At 39.6% G+C, this 15,167-nt stretch overlaps 1 protein-coding gene across 2 annotated transcripts in view; it reads left to right on the forward strand.

Moving 5' to 3' along the window:
- Nucleotides 1-15,167, forward strand: part of XPNPEP3 (X-prolyl aminopeptidase 3) — a 62,030-nt gene that overhangs the window by 33,706 nt on the left and 13,157 nt on the right. For both annotated transcript variants that reach the window (XM_082636387.1, XM_082636388.1), the window contains exons 5-7: nucleotides 6,162-6,224; nucleotides 7,068-7,181; nucleotides 15,000-15,085. In XM_082636387.1, coding sequence (XP_082492513.1) covers nucleotides 6,162-6,224; nucleotides 7,068-7,181; nucleotides 15,000-15,085 — 263 coding nt within the window. The remainder of the gene's footprint in view (nucleotides 1-6,161; nucleotides 6,225-7,067; nucleotides 7,182-14,999; nucleotides 15,086-15,167) is intronic.

Here is a 15,167-nt window from a genome sequence, read left to right on the forward strand (position 1 = left end):
TGCACATTACCAGTGGGAATGTTCAGTCACTATAGAAAATACTTGAGGGTTCCTGAAAAAATTAAACAATTATCATATGATCTGACAGTTCTTCTCTTAGGGATATACGCAAAAGAATTAAAAACAGGTACTCAAACAAATACTTGTACACAAATGTTCATTGAGACACTATTCAGGATAGCCAAAAGGTGCAAACAACTCACATGTCCATCAATGGATGAATGGAATAACAAAATGTAATATATATATCAATACATACAGTGGTATACTATTCAGCCATAAAAAGAAATGACATACATTCCACAACATTGATGAACCTTGAAACCATTATCCTAAGTGAAGCAAGCCAGACACAAAAGATCACATATTGTATGATTCCATTTATATGAAATATCCAGAATATGTAAATCCATAGAGACTAAAAGCAGATTGATACTTGCCAGGGGCTAGGGTGAGGGGCATATGGAAAGTAACTTTTACTGGGTACGGCATTTTCTTTTGGGGTGATGAAAATGTTTCTGAACTAGATAAAGGTGATGGCTACACAACATTGTGAATATAGTAAATGCCACTGAATTGTTCACTTTTATTGGTTAATTTTATGTAATGTGAATTTCATCTCAGGTTTAAAAAAAGAATGAATGTATTAGATGCCAACTATACTAACAATGGCAGTTAAACAGGTCAGTTGTTAAAGAAGTTAAAGTTGTCACTCAGTGACAGTGCTTACAAGTCTACAGTTAGTACAGAAGAAGGGTACAGTATAGCAACAGCATTAATATAAGAATACCTGTCACACCCAATGGCTGTCTCACAGCCAGGTCCAGAGAAGCTGGGTGCAGACTTCTGTCGTCCTCCCTTAGGACCAGGCATGGTACATTTTCTCTGGCTCAGGAACCACAGATGCATGCATAGAACACCTTGGAACCAGGGAGCCCCAGATGGAATCTCGGCTAGGCATTTTTGGGTTTTGGTCACATTAGCATATTCCTGCTATGAAACAGCATAGCCCTTCAGAGGTCCCAGGGAGACCAAGTACAAACCATTAATCTCACTGTTATCAGTACTGACAAGCTGATAACAAAGTGCTTGGAAACTCTTCTCAACGCTGTTAACCAGCATATTTCAGACTTTGACCAGGATCAGTGCCGAGTGGGAACTTCAGCGAAACATCTCAGGCTAATTCCAGACCTGCTGGAATTAACCTCACAGCAGAATAGCACACAGACATTTGAAGGCTGCTTTCCTGTGTTCTACCTTAGTCTTTCCAAAGTGAAGACTTGTTTTCCTTAACTATTCCTCATTTGTTGTATTTTCCCTTATTTTGGTAACCCTCCTCTGTGCCGTAGTTTGTCAGTGTCCTTCAAGTACAGTGTCCAGGGCTCTTGCCACGGCCAGACCAGCAAAGACTACTTATAGCTAATTATAAATGTGATAAGCATATGTCTTTGTCTTCCTGCAATCACTGATTTTTAAAATAAGGAAGAAGGGCTTCGCTGGTGGCGCAGTGGTTGAGAGTCTGTCTGCCGATGCAGGGGACACGGGTTCGTGTCCCGGTCCGGGAGGATCCCACATGCCGCGGAGCGGCTGGGCCCGTGAGCCATGGCCGCTGAGCCTGCGCGTCTGGAGCCTCTGCTCCGCAACGGTAGAGGCCACAGCAGTGAGAGGCCCACGTACAGGAAAAAAAAAAAAATAAGGAAGAAAAACTAAGACTAGATCTGTGGGATAATGTTAAGGGCTCCAGAGGAACTGATATCAGTCCAATGATCAGATGTCTTTGAATAAGGTGTAAAATCAGTTTTAAATCTACCTAGGAGTATTCTGACCCACACTTCTGTCACTTGTCCACACATAGTTATCCTGAGAGACTACTTTAAGTATTGTCCTAAAATTTAGAAGTATTAAGTCTATGGTATTCCCTTTATCTATCAATTCAGTAATGACAACAGACAGGGAAATGGAATTTGGCCTTATTTTTCTTTCTTTTTTTTTTTTAAGAAATCCAAAGAGGATTTTTAAATTTTTTTTTTTTTTTTTTTTTTTTTTGGCTCATTGGGTCTTCATTGCTGCCTGCGGGCTTTCTCTAGTTGTGGCGAGCGGGGGCTACTCTTCATTGCAGTATGCAGGCTTCTCATTGCGGTGGCTTCTCTTGTCGCGGGGCACGGGCTCTAGGCACATGGACTTCAGTAGTTGTGGCTTGTGGGCTCTAGAGCGCAGGCTCAGTAGTCGTGGTGCATGGGCTTAGATGCTTCGTGGCATGTGGGATCTTCCCGGACCAGGGATCGAACCCGTGTCCCCTGCATTGGCAGGCAGATTCTTAACTACTGCACCACCAGGGAAGTCCTGGCCTTATTTTTCTTAATAAACAATTTCTAGCTGTCAGTGATTGTATTCCCTCAGTTTTCCCAATTTTAATCTAGAATGTTTCTGTAAGATTTTTGGATATTTGGACAAAATAGTTTCCTTAAGAGTAGTTATGGTAAGAAAAGCAAAAACAAAAACCCCAAAACAACAAAAAAGAATAGTTATGCTATATTTCTGTGGCTTAGCCCAAACAAAAATTTCCCTTCTTTTGGGGGGCAAGCCAAATATAATTTGTGCCTATGTGATACTAATCAGTTGGACTGTGTGGCACTCTGATTTGGTTTAAAATAAGTAAAGGACCTTGCCATTAGAGTTAAGTAATGTTTACAGACAGAGAATTGCTAGACTATTTGGGCAGAAGGAAAAGTGGGGTGGGAGTCAGACTTTCTCCAGGTCTGATCTCGCCTATGGCTGAACGCATATCCTGCCTCCTGGACATCTCTCCCTGAATTTCCTGTAAGTATCTAAACTTGTGCTCTCCCTCCACCAAACCTGACTCTCCTCCTGTATTCTTTCTCATGGTTAATAATATCAATGTTTACCCAACAACCATAGATAGAAATATGAAAATTATCTAGATAATTGCTTCTCCCCACAAGTGCCCTCCTAGGGAGGCAGAATAGTGTAGTAGAGAACAGACCTGGGTTTAAATACCAAGCTGTGTTATTTTGACCTATGCCTAGCACAGTGGGACACCTAGTATCCGTTTGCTGTCTACTTGCTTCCATTATTGCCTGAGTATAACTCTACCGCGGCAGAGTGATCTTTATAAACCTGAAGTTCCTCTCCTACTTAAACAACAGGGTGGCTCCTTGTTTTCAGGATTACATTTCAACATGGTCATGCAAGGCCTTTCATGGTGTGGCCCCTCCTACCTACCCTTCCAGCTTCATCTCTTCTTGTTCCTCCATATGTGCTTGACATATGTGCTGACATATGTGTTCCAGCATATGTGCTGGCCATCCTGAACTCTTTGAGATGGGCCACAGTCCTGTGTCATCCCTCTGCCCTGAGTGCCCTTCCCCTCCTTTCCAAATGACACAGTCTCCTTATTCTAACATCACCCATATGGAGACACACACACAAAACCTTTATGAAATCATTCGTGAAATGCTTTTTCTCTCCACTCTCCCTTCTCCATAAACTATACAGTATCCATTCATGATGTACTCTGATTATGAGATGCACAGGGTGAAATGCAAAGAAAACCCATTTTACATTTTTAAGGAGTCAGAACACAAACATTTAAATAGCACCTAGTGGGACTTCCCTGGTGGCGCAGTGGTTAGGAATCTGCCTGCCAACGCAGGGGACACGGGTTCGAACCCTGGTCTGGGAAGGTCCCACATGCCATGGAGCAACTAAGCCCATGTGCCACAACTACTGAGCCTGCACTCTAAAGCCCATGAGCCACAACTACTGAGCCCACATGCTGCAACTACTGAAGCCTGCACACCTAGAGCCCATACTCCGCAACAAGAGAAGCCAGCGCAATGAGAAGCCCGCGCACCACAACAAAGAGTAGCCCCCGCTTGCTGCAACTAGAGAAAGCCCGCGCGCAGCAACAAAGACCCAGTGCAACCAGAAAATAAATAAAATTTTAAAAAATAGTAAATACGTAAATAAAACAAAGTTTAAAAAAAAATAAATAGCACCTAGTGAGGTAAGAGAGTTAAGTGTTAGTTGGGAGTGTGGGCTACATTGTGACAAGACAACCTAAGTGGTAGTCATAAAGTTTGCCCCTTGGTCTTTACAGAAAAGGTATCACACACATAGTGAGGATAGGTGGCATGAAGCACGTACCATATATACCTGGAATCATCTGTGAAGAAATGGATTCATAGGAAGCATACTGTTTACAAAAAGAAGTAAAGCAAAATCAGACATTTGACCACCTATGAAGCAAAAGGAAGTTTTCTATCTTGTTTAGTCTGCATAGCAGTGTAAAAGGGCCATGACTTCAAAAATTCTCTGTACTATTCATTAACAGTTTGAAAGGAAATAAACAAAAAGACAAATCCCTCTTTTAAGTTTATGAGCCTCAAGACTTCCCTGGTGGGTCCAGTGGGTAAGACTCCGCATTCCCACTGCAGGGGGCCCGGGTTGGATCCCTGGTCAGGGAACTAGATCGTGCATGCATGCCTCAACAAAGATCCCACGTGCCGCAACTAAGACCGCAGCCAAAATAAATAAATAAAATAATAAATATTTTTCTAAAAAGTGTATGAGCCTCAGTAGAGCTACCACACTTTTCCTTTTTTCTGTCGTGTTTTTTTATTTTCTTTCCTTTTGGCCATGCCTCGTGGCTTGCGGGATGGGATCTTAGTTCCCCTGTCTCCAACCAGGGATTGAACCTGTGCCCCCTGCAGTGGAAACTCGGAGTCCTAGCCACTGGACCACCTAATTAGTCCCTAACTAATTTTAATTGCTAATTCATTCAGCAGGTATTTATTTTAAGTACCTCCTGTGGTGGCAGGCACTGCTTTAGGTTCTAAGGATACAGTGGTGAGCAAAACAGAGGGTCCCTGTGTCCCTATCCTCAGTCTACATACATTACTGAGGAGAGACAGTAAACAAATATATAGTCAGCTAGAATTAAATACTGTGAGGAAAAATGAAGCAATGGAGGGGGATAAAGTGTGATGGAAAATGCTAATTTAGATAGGGTGGTCAGGAAAGGCCTCTCTGAGGATGAGACATCTGAAGAAAGATCAGAATGAGAAAAGGCAGCAGGCCATGCAGATATTCCCATTACATCCCAGTTGCTTTTCCTCTCTTGGGCTTTATGATGATGTTACCTTGTATTAAGAAGTGTTATTAAAAACATTTCTTCCTCAATTCATTACTTCATTTAACAACTTGAGGGAAATTCCTTTCTAGTTATAGTATCATGTCATATTCCTGTGCAACTGGTTTGTTTTCATCCCACAGACATTGGAAATTATATAGCCAACAGAGTTTCCCTTTTCACATTGACTGCTAGAAAACTCAGATTAATTTGTGTCCTGTCCATATTAGCCATAGTAGTTGTGAAGGTCATTATGGTATGCCTCTTTTTGATTTGGTTTTGTTTAGCTCAGTTCCTCTCAAGCCTGCCTTTTTTTTAACTCTACCATGAATTCATGCTATCTTGTATTTTATGTATCCATGTAAGCTAATCAGAATCCTTTTTGGAACAAGGTACAGTGGTGAATTATAAACATGTATGTTTATAAAGGTAGAAAACATGACACACAATGTGGCTATCAGAGAATTACAGTACTTACATTAGTAGTATAGGCTGGTGGTTCTCAACTGAGGGCAGTTCTGTGTCCCCCAGGGGACATTTGGCAACATCGATTATCACAGTTGGGAAATGCTACTGTCATCCTACATCGAACAGGACAGCCCTCAAACAAAGAATAATCTAGCCCAAAATGTTGATAGTGCCAGGGTTGGGGAACCCTGCTGTAGACTGGACCAGTCAATCCACAATTTCATACATTCCAGGGCTGTAGAAGCATTTTGTAATGTAAATGTCAAATGTGTTTCCATGTAGCTTATTCTAATATACAATGTATATTCTAAGTGGGTAGGTTGGGTGCCCTTCCACTAAGTCTGTCATCAGTCAGCTATTACTGAAAGCAATATTTTCCCCTTTGGAAATCTGTATTATGATGCCCACAAAGCCATAACTTCAGGTTGACAAAGTTGGGGAGAAGTGTGCTTTTCATTTGACCTCCAGTATTTTGAACATTTGAATAAGCAGCGTAGTTAAAATGAGACTATGTTCTTTTCATTCTTCATTCTTTTTGCAGGCTTTCATAGAGACCATGTTTGCCAGTAAAGCCCCTGTAGAGGAAGGCTTTCTTTATGCTAAGGTGAGCATTAAATGGCTGGAAAAGTTTTGTTGGACGCAAATGTAATTTCATTGATTTGCATATGGCATCCAGTTGGCTTTCATGGAAGTGAGCAAGATATCAATGGAGAGGATTTGGTTCTTAAATGTCAGTGGTAATTTATTAGATGAGTCTAAAATATGTAGAGCTACAATTAGATGGAGAAAATTGCGAAGTAGAACAGGTAAAGAAGGAAAGACTTCTGCAAGTGTGAGTTAAGAATAATACTGTTTAAGTAAATGTAAAGGCAAAGAATCTGAGGTGGTGTTGCAGATAGTAGCAAATATGAACCAGTCTCCAGCTCCATCCTAGGATATAATGAAATTACTAGAATTTACCATTTGCCTAGCATCCTTTTTCACACTTCCAGAGCATGTAGGTCGGTAGCTATTTGAAAGGTTGAAATTGGTAACTTAGAGCTGTTGTTAAAAATGCAAGCCATATTTCAGTGTTGATCTAAATAAGAAAAAACAAATAGTAACATGTAAAGTATCTGACCGTTTCTCTGTACTCAGCCCAATCATAGGTTTTCTATGTTCTCTTCTGGACTTAACAGTTTGAAAATCACAGGGAATTTAGAGCACTCAGGAGAAAAGAACAGATTGAATAATAGAGTTGAATAACAGTATTGGGGTGAGCATAAAAGAAATGGCCTGAAGTTATAGCATAATAGTTTGGTTAAAAAGATGTGATGAATAGTTTTCCATTGTTATCTTAAGATAAGTACTTGAATGGAGGTATGGGCTGTTGAAGAGAGCCTGTGCTGGGGCTGCCCTGAGGAAATCTCAGTCAGACTTTCAGTCGTACTTTGCTGTTGTTTTTCAGTTTGAATTTGAATGCCGGGCCCGTGGTGCAGACATCTTAGCCTACCCACCTGTGGTGGCTGGAGGTAATCGGTCAAACACTCTGCACTATGTGAAGAACAATCAACGCATCAAGGTACACAGATCCCCTTCAGTGCTGCGTCCTCTGGGTCCAGATGCCTTAGTAAACTCTAACCTCATGGTCCCCTAACCTTCAGCTTTCACAAACTAACTGCTATTTATAAATCCCTTACAGACATGATCTCATTTGATCTGCACATTAGCACTGTGAGATAGGAACAATTATTAACATGCCTGTTTAATAGATGAGGAAAATAAACTAAAAAATTAGGTAACTCATTAGTGCAGAGCCAACTATTCTAGTCTAAAGCCTCTGCTCATTTCATTTGATAAAACTCCTTTGCTAAGGACTTGTGGCAACAGTGGGCCAAGCATATTTTGGGAGCAGACAGGTTTTACGACTATCTTGTTAGCTGTGAGGGAACTTATTTTTTATGGTTTTCTCCCCAAGTGACTATACAAGTGAAAAATCTTATATTCCTTTATTAAGTCTATTTTTAATTATCTACTTTAATTTACAGTAAATTCAAAAAGTAAATATAGCAAACATAAATTATACAATATAATTTTTTTAATGAATACCCATGAACCAATGACTCAACTCAAGAGGCAGAACATTACCAATATGTTACATCTGCATGGGTACCCGTATGCTCTGGCACCCTACTGCCTCCCTCCCAAAGGTCACTAACCAGTATCCTAAATTTTTGTTTGTCATTCTCTTGATTTTTTCCATAGTTTTATCACATAAACATGATTCCCCAAACAATATTAATTAGTTCTGCTTGTTTATGAAATATATAAAAATCGTATATTGCTATATGTTGTTTTGGGGACTCAAACTTTTCTTTTAACCTCAAGTATGATAAGATAATACAATTTTTTTCTCAGGTATTTGTATCTGTTTACACTCCTACCAGCAGTGTATAATTTTGTTGACCACATCCTTTCCATCCCCTGATATTATCAGACTTCTTAATTTTTGCCATTTTAGTTGGAACAAAACAGTATCTCATTGTGGGCTTCATTTCCATTACCTCAGTTACCAGTGAAGTTAAGCATCTTATCTTTGGCATTACTGCTTTCAACTTGCTAATGTATTGTTTAGGATATTCTGATTTGTGTACAAGAATGAGATTGTCTTATAATTTTTCTCATACTGACTTTATGGTTTTCATTTCAAGGTCGAACTAAACTCATAAAATGAATAGTTTATTTTTTAATATTGTACAATGGTTTGAATTAATGTTTCTTGAAAATTGGGTAGAACTCTCCTGTGGAATTATTTGGGCCAGATATCTTTTGTGGGATTTTTAACTATGATTCAATTTCTTTAATATACTGAGGCTATTTCTTTCTTTTTATTTTTATTTATTTATTTTACATTTCTTATTGTAAAATGTAACTACTGGAAAAGTACTTAAACCATAAAAGAATAGTTTAATGGGTAATTATAAAGTTAACACCCATGTGACCGTTACCCAGGTCAAGAAATAAAACGTGTTGGCAAGCTACAGCCCTCTGGACGAAATCCAGCCTGCCACTTTGTTTTTTAAATAAAGTTTTATTGGAACACAGTGGTTTCCACTCCCCCACCCCACCCCCACCCCATGGCAGAGTTGAGTAGTTGTACCAGAGGCAGTATGGTCCACAAAATAAATATTATCTAGCCCTTTACAGGAAACACTTAACCCCTGAAATAGGACATTACTGTGTCCCCCCACCCCCAAGAAGCTTTTCCACCATGTGGTCCTTCCCTCCCTGTGATAACTCCTCCTCTCCCTGATAGGGTAACACTCTCCCAATTTTGATAGTGATCATGTCTTTGCTTTTCTTTTTATTTTACAATTAATAAATAATGTAGTTTATATAGTTTGGTTTTGGTCATGTTTGAACCTTATGTATTTGAAATATTATGTCTGTGTCTTCTTTCGTACAGCAGTATATTGTTGTATGCCGCTGTTGTTTGTTCATTGTAATTGCTAGAGTGTAGAATAGCAGGTAGAGTATGGTCTGTGAAGTTAAATATATTTTCATAAGAATGCTAAGACATTATACTATGTGCTCTTTTTCACTCTTGTTTTCTCTCAACTGTACGGTGAAGTATCCCAGAGGCCTTATGACATGCAATATCACGCCAAATTGAATGCAGAAGCAAATATGAGACTCCAGCTGTCTTCTATTTGTCTATGCTAGACAGAGATTTGCACAAATGTAAAACAATGCCACTTTTCTTTTTTTGTTTTTTGTTTTTTGTTTTTTGTTTTTGTTTTTTTGCAGTACGCGGGCCTCTCACGGTTGTGGCCTCTCCCGTTGCGGAGCACGGGCTCCGGACGTGCAGGCTCAGCGGCCATGGCTCACAGGCCCAGCCGCTCTGCGCAGCATGTGGGATCTTCCCGGACCGGGGCATGAACCCGTGTCCCCTGCATCGGCAGGCGGACTCTCAACCACTGCGCCACCAGGGAAGCCCCACGATGCCACTTTTCTAACTAAATATTTTTATTTAGAAAAATAGTTATTTTCATTAAAAATGTTATTTTAGCATGTAATTAGTGGGTTTATTGTTATTTTTAAATGAATAAATATTATAAAATTTTCTCAGTTTGTATTTCTTAATGTGATAAATATCCATAGATGGATATTTATATATTTTCCAGGTTTTTACCATTATGAACAATGTTCTGTGAACATTCTTGTACATTATTCATGGTATGTAAGTTATCAAGGTTGCCTAAGAGACACCTAATAATGGAATTGCTGGGTCATAGGATATGCATATTTGCAACTTTCATAGAAAATGCCAGACATTTCCGAAGTGTTTTTATCAATTTATATTTCCATTCTTCCTGAGACAGTTTGGTAGATTATATTTTTGTACCATTTTCTCTAAGTTTTTAAAATTACTCGTAGTATTATCTTACATTTTAACCTTTTGTGTTTGTAGTAATATACCCTTTTACATTCTTTTTTCTTTTGTTTTGTTTTGTTTGTTTTGTTTTCCCTTTATGTACCTTTTTACATTCTTGATATCTTTATTTGTTTGTTTGTTTATTTTTTTATTTATTTTTGGCTGCATTGGGTCCTTGCTGCTATGTGTGGGCTTTCTCTAGTTGTGGCGAGCAGGGGTTACTCTTCGTTGTGATACATGTGCTTCTCATTGCGGTGGCTTCTCTTGTTGTGGAGCACAGGCTCTAGGCACACAGGCTTCAGTGGTTTTAGCACAAGGGCTCAGTAGCTGTGGCTTGTGGGCTCTAGAGCACAGGCTCAGTAGTTGTGGCTCGCAGGCTTAGCTGCTCCACAGCATGTGGGATCTTCCCGGACCAGGGCTCGAACCCGTGTCCCCTGCATTGGCAGGCAGATTCTTAACCACTGCACCACAGGCAAGTCCCTTTTCTAATAAATCTTAATAGACAGTTTCTTTAAAAGTAAACATACATATTCTCTGTGAATCAGCAGTTTCTTTTTAGGTATTTTTCCAAGAAAAATGAAAACATATGTCCAAAAAATGCCTTGTACAAGAATGTTGGGGCTTCCCTGGTGGCGCAGTGGTTGAGAATCTGCCTGCTAATGCAGGGGACACGGGTTCGAGCCCTGGACTGGGAAGATCCCACATGCCGCGGAGCAACTAGGCCCGTGAGCCACAACTACTGAGCCTGTGCGTCTGGAGCCTGTGCTCCGCAACAAGAGAGGCCGCGACAGTGAGAGGCCCGCGCACTGCGCTGAAGAGAGTGGCCCCTGCTTGCCACAACTAGAGAAAGCCCTCGCACAGAAACAAAGACCCACCACAGCCAAAAATAAATAAATAAACAAATGTGGGGTTAAAAAAAAAAAAAAAAAAAGAATGTTGATAGCAGGTGTACTCATAGTAGTTCAGGGGTCCATAACCAGGATATTAGATATGGAAATTACCATGTGGTATATCCTTGAGATAAAAAGGAGCAAACTACAGCACTGCCAACAGCATGAATGATCCCAAAAGCGTTACACTGAATACATAAGCCGGACACAGGAGAATCACAAACTATGTGATTCTACTTATACGAAGTTCTGAAATAAGCAAAACTAATCTATGGTGATAGAAATCAGATCAGTGGTTGCTTCTGATGGGGTGTTGACTAGGTAAGGCCATGAGGGTGTGGTTACATGGGTGTATACATTTGGCAAAGCAGACTTAATTCTGTATACTTAAGATCTGTGCAAAGAAATCTCAGCAGAGGTTTGTGGATTTTTATTAGTCTTTTAAAACCCACTTCGCTCCTGCATACCTCAGTGAAGATCCCGCGTACCGCAACTAAGACCCAACACAGCCCAAAATTAAATAAATAAATAAATAAATAAATTTTAAAATAAATAAATAAAAACACTTAAAAAAAAAAAACTTTGCACATCATTAATGCTATTTTGTCTTCATTTATTATCTCATCACACTGTGCCCTGGCCTTTGTTAATTTCACTCTTCTACTCTCTGTGTTTATTCTCTTGTTCTTTTTTTAAGCTTTTTTTTTTTTTTTGTGGTACGCGGGCCTCTCACTGTTGTGGCCTCTCCTGTTGCGGAGCACAGGCTCTGGACGCACAGGCTCAGCGGCCATGGCTCACAGGCCCAGCCACTCCGCGGCATGAGGGATCTTCCCGGACCAGGGCACGAACCCGTGTCCCCTGCATCGGCAGGCAGACTCTCAACCACTGCGCCACCAGGGAAGCCCTAAACTTCTTAAATTAGATGCTAAACTCTTTTTTCTGGCCATGCCACATGGCTTACAGGATCTTAGTTCCCGGACCAGGGATCAAACCCGGGCCCCCTGCAGTGGAAGCACTGGGTCCTAACCACTGGACCACCAGGGATTCCCTAAACTCATTAATTTTCATCCTTTCTTCTGTTCTAATTATAATTATTTAAGGATTAATATTTCACTTTCATTATATTCCATGTGTTTTTTTATTATATTCCACTGTTTCTTTTTGCTTTTGCTGCATTAAGATTTCCTTTTCTTTGGTATTTCTCAGTTTTATTATATTTCTAAGTACAAATTTATCATATATTATAAACAATATGGGCCTCCCTGGTGGCGCAGTGGTTGAGAGTCCGCCTGCCGATGCAGGGGATACGGGTTCGTGCCCCGGTCTGGGAGGATCCCATATGCCGCGGAGCGGCTGGGCCCGTGAGCCATGGCCGCTGAGCCTGTGCGTCCGGAGCCTGTGCTCCGCAACGGGAGAGGCCACAACAGTGAGAGGCCCGCGTACAGCAAAAAAAAAAAAAAAAAAAAAACAATAAATATAATGTACTGTTTAAAATAATAATCGTAAAATGAACAACCATGTATTCACCATCAAGGATAAGAAGATCATTGCTTATGCCTTAGGAGTCCCTTGGGCAATCTCAAGCACATCTCCTTTTCTGTCTCCTACCATCTTGACTTTTGTTTTAACCATTTTTTTTTTGTTTTTCTTCATAGTTTTATCACCAGTGTACCTATTCCTAAACAATATAGTATTCATCCTTGAAAAACTAGAGAATAAGCACAAATCTAGCCTTACAGGGAGAGAGACATATTGCCATTATTAGATGAAGTGACCTAAATAAGAAATAAGAGAAAATAGTCAAAAACTTCTAGGTCATAGTCTGGCTTCAGTTATCTGAAACTTTTCAACTTAGCGGGCAGGGTCATCAAGAAGCCATGAGAAATGCAGAGGACTGTTGGGGCATCTGGAAGGACTCTGTCATGGACTGGCTGGTAGGCATCTGGCAGAGATCTAGTCAGAGACAGCAGGCTGCCCTGTGGTTCTGCCTCTGAGCTCACCATGGCTACATCTAGCTGTCAGGAATAGGTCAAAGCAGAGCCCCCTTCTAACAGAGTTTGTTTAGATTTACCTGCATGTTGATCTTTCCTTCTTGCATCTTAGATGGCCTTTCTGGGATCACCTTCCTTCTACCTGAAGAACATCCTTTAGATGAAGGTGTGTAGCTGATAAACTTTTCCTACTTTTGTTTAGTTAGCCAAAACATCTTTATTTCATTCTCATTCTTGAAAGATGGCTATGCTGAGGAAAACCATCCTAGATTGACAGTTATTTTCAGTCATCAATTTTAATAGATTATACTCCTTTCTTCTGACTTTCAGTGTTGCTGATTTTAAGGTATAATAATTATCATTCCTGATGAATGAAATTTCTTTTTGCTTTTGCTGCATTAAGATATTTTTCTTTGGTATTTCTCAGTTTTATTATATATCTAAATACAAATTTATTTTTACATGTCCTCATTATGATACCTCTGCTTCCTGAGTCTGTAGATTCATATCTTCATCAGTTCTAGGAAATTCTCAGACATTATTTCTCCAGATATGATCTCTCCTACACTCTCTCTGTTCACTCCTTCAAGGTCTTCAGTTAGATGTATGTTAAACCTCTTTTCTGTTTTCAATAGCTAATGTTTCTTTCATGTTTACATTTGCCTTGTCTGTGTCATACTCTAGGGGATTTTGGTAGGTCTGTCTTCCAGGAAACTAAATTTTCTCTTCATTTGTCTAAGCTACTACTTCAGCCATACACTGAGTATTTTATTTCAGCAGTTGTTTTTATTTCCATATGGTTCCCTTCAAATCCATAGTTATTCTCAATTGTCTCTTGTTGCTTGTTATCCTTTGTGATTCCATTTTTTATCCCTTTAAACATTTCATAGTAGCAATTCTGTATCTGATAACTCCATTGTGTGGAATCCTGGAAGATCTAAATTTGGTATTTGTTGTTCCTGCTGACTCTCACTCACAGTGACCTACTGCCTCGTGTGCTTGACAGCCTTTGGTTGTGAGCTCATATTTGCTTGTTGTTATTTTTGGGAAATTATGCAATCCAAAATTTGGGCGCTATTTCCTCCAAATGTTATTTGCATATGCTTTTGCCAGAAGTGAAGTGGGTCCTAATGACCTGGGGCCCTATTATCCCCTGTGAGTGTCCTGGGTTAATGCAGGAATCTCCACTTCATCTTCCCCACTTTGCAACGCCTTCTTTCCTATATACTGTAACACTTACCTTACCACTACCCAGCTCTAGCTTCAGTTCTGGGTGGTTTTTATTCAAGAAAAAAAGTCTTTAAGATGTCTCTTATATGATGTAATGTCAACATTTCATAAAATATATTTTTGTCCAGGATCTAGTTGTTACCTAAAATTTATTCTATCATTTTTCCAGAAACAAAGACCACATTCATTCTTCTTGCCATTATTATATATGTACTTATTTGACCATTATTCTACTATGTGCCAAGTTCTGTGCTTATTTAGATATGAGTAAGATACGGCCTGTCTTCAAGGGCATAAATAGAAAATTTCAGTATAACATGACAAGTAGTAAAAGAGAGATTTACCCAAAGTTTTTTGGTTTTTTGGTTTGGTTTTTGTTTGGGGTTTGTTTGTTGGTTTGTTTTCCCCCCACATGTATTTTGATGGAGAGCAGAAGGGGAAGTGATATTCTAAAGTTAAATGGTTACGGGTAATTATATTTGAATAAAGGCACTGGATACCAACCTCTATAGATTTTTTTAATTAATAGTGATAATGGTAATATTTATGATGTTAATAAATCATAAATGCTAATGCTTACACCTAGTGATTCAAACCCAAGCACTCTGGTTCCAGAGCCAATGCACTTAACCACTCTACAGTGCCATCTTTCTTGAGCCAGTGTGAATTCATATGAAAAACTTAGACGCTACTTCTTGTGAGAAGGAACCAGAGAAGATTAGTCTCCTTTAAAGTAAAGTTTTTGTTTTGTTTTGTTTTTTATAAAATGAAAGGCATGAAGAGTTTAAATTAGAAGAAGAAACAACTGACAGTCATTAAGTCACCTACTTTTACCTGTCTTACTTTTGTTCCAGGATGGGGAAATGGTGCTGCTGGATGGAGGTTGTGAGTCTTCTTGCTATGTGAGTGACATCACTCGTACCTGGCCTGTCAATGGCAGGTAGGGCTTCCACAGATCCCACTGCTTCTTAGGAGTATGAGTTAGAATATGGGTATATTTGGAATAAAGAACTAAAGAAATA

This window comes from Mesoplodon mirus, assembly GCF_964341445.2.
Source record: "Mesoplodon mirus genome assembly, chromosome: 11".
NCBI classification, from domain to species: Eukaryota; Metazoa; Chordata; class Mammalia; order Artiodactyla; family Ziphiidae; genus Mesoplodon; species Mesoplodon mirus.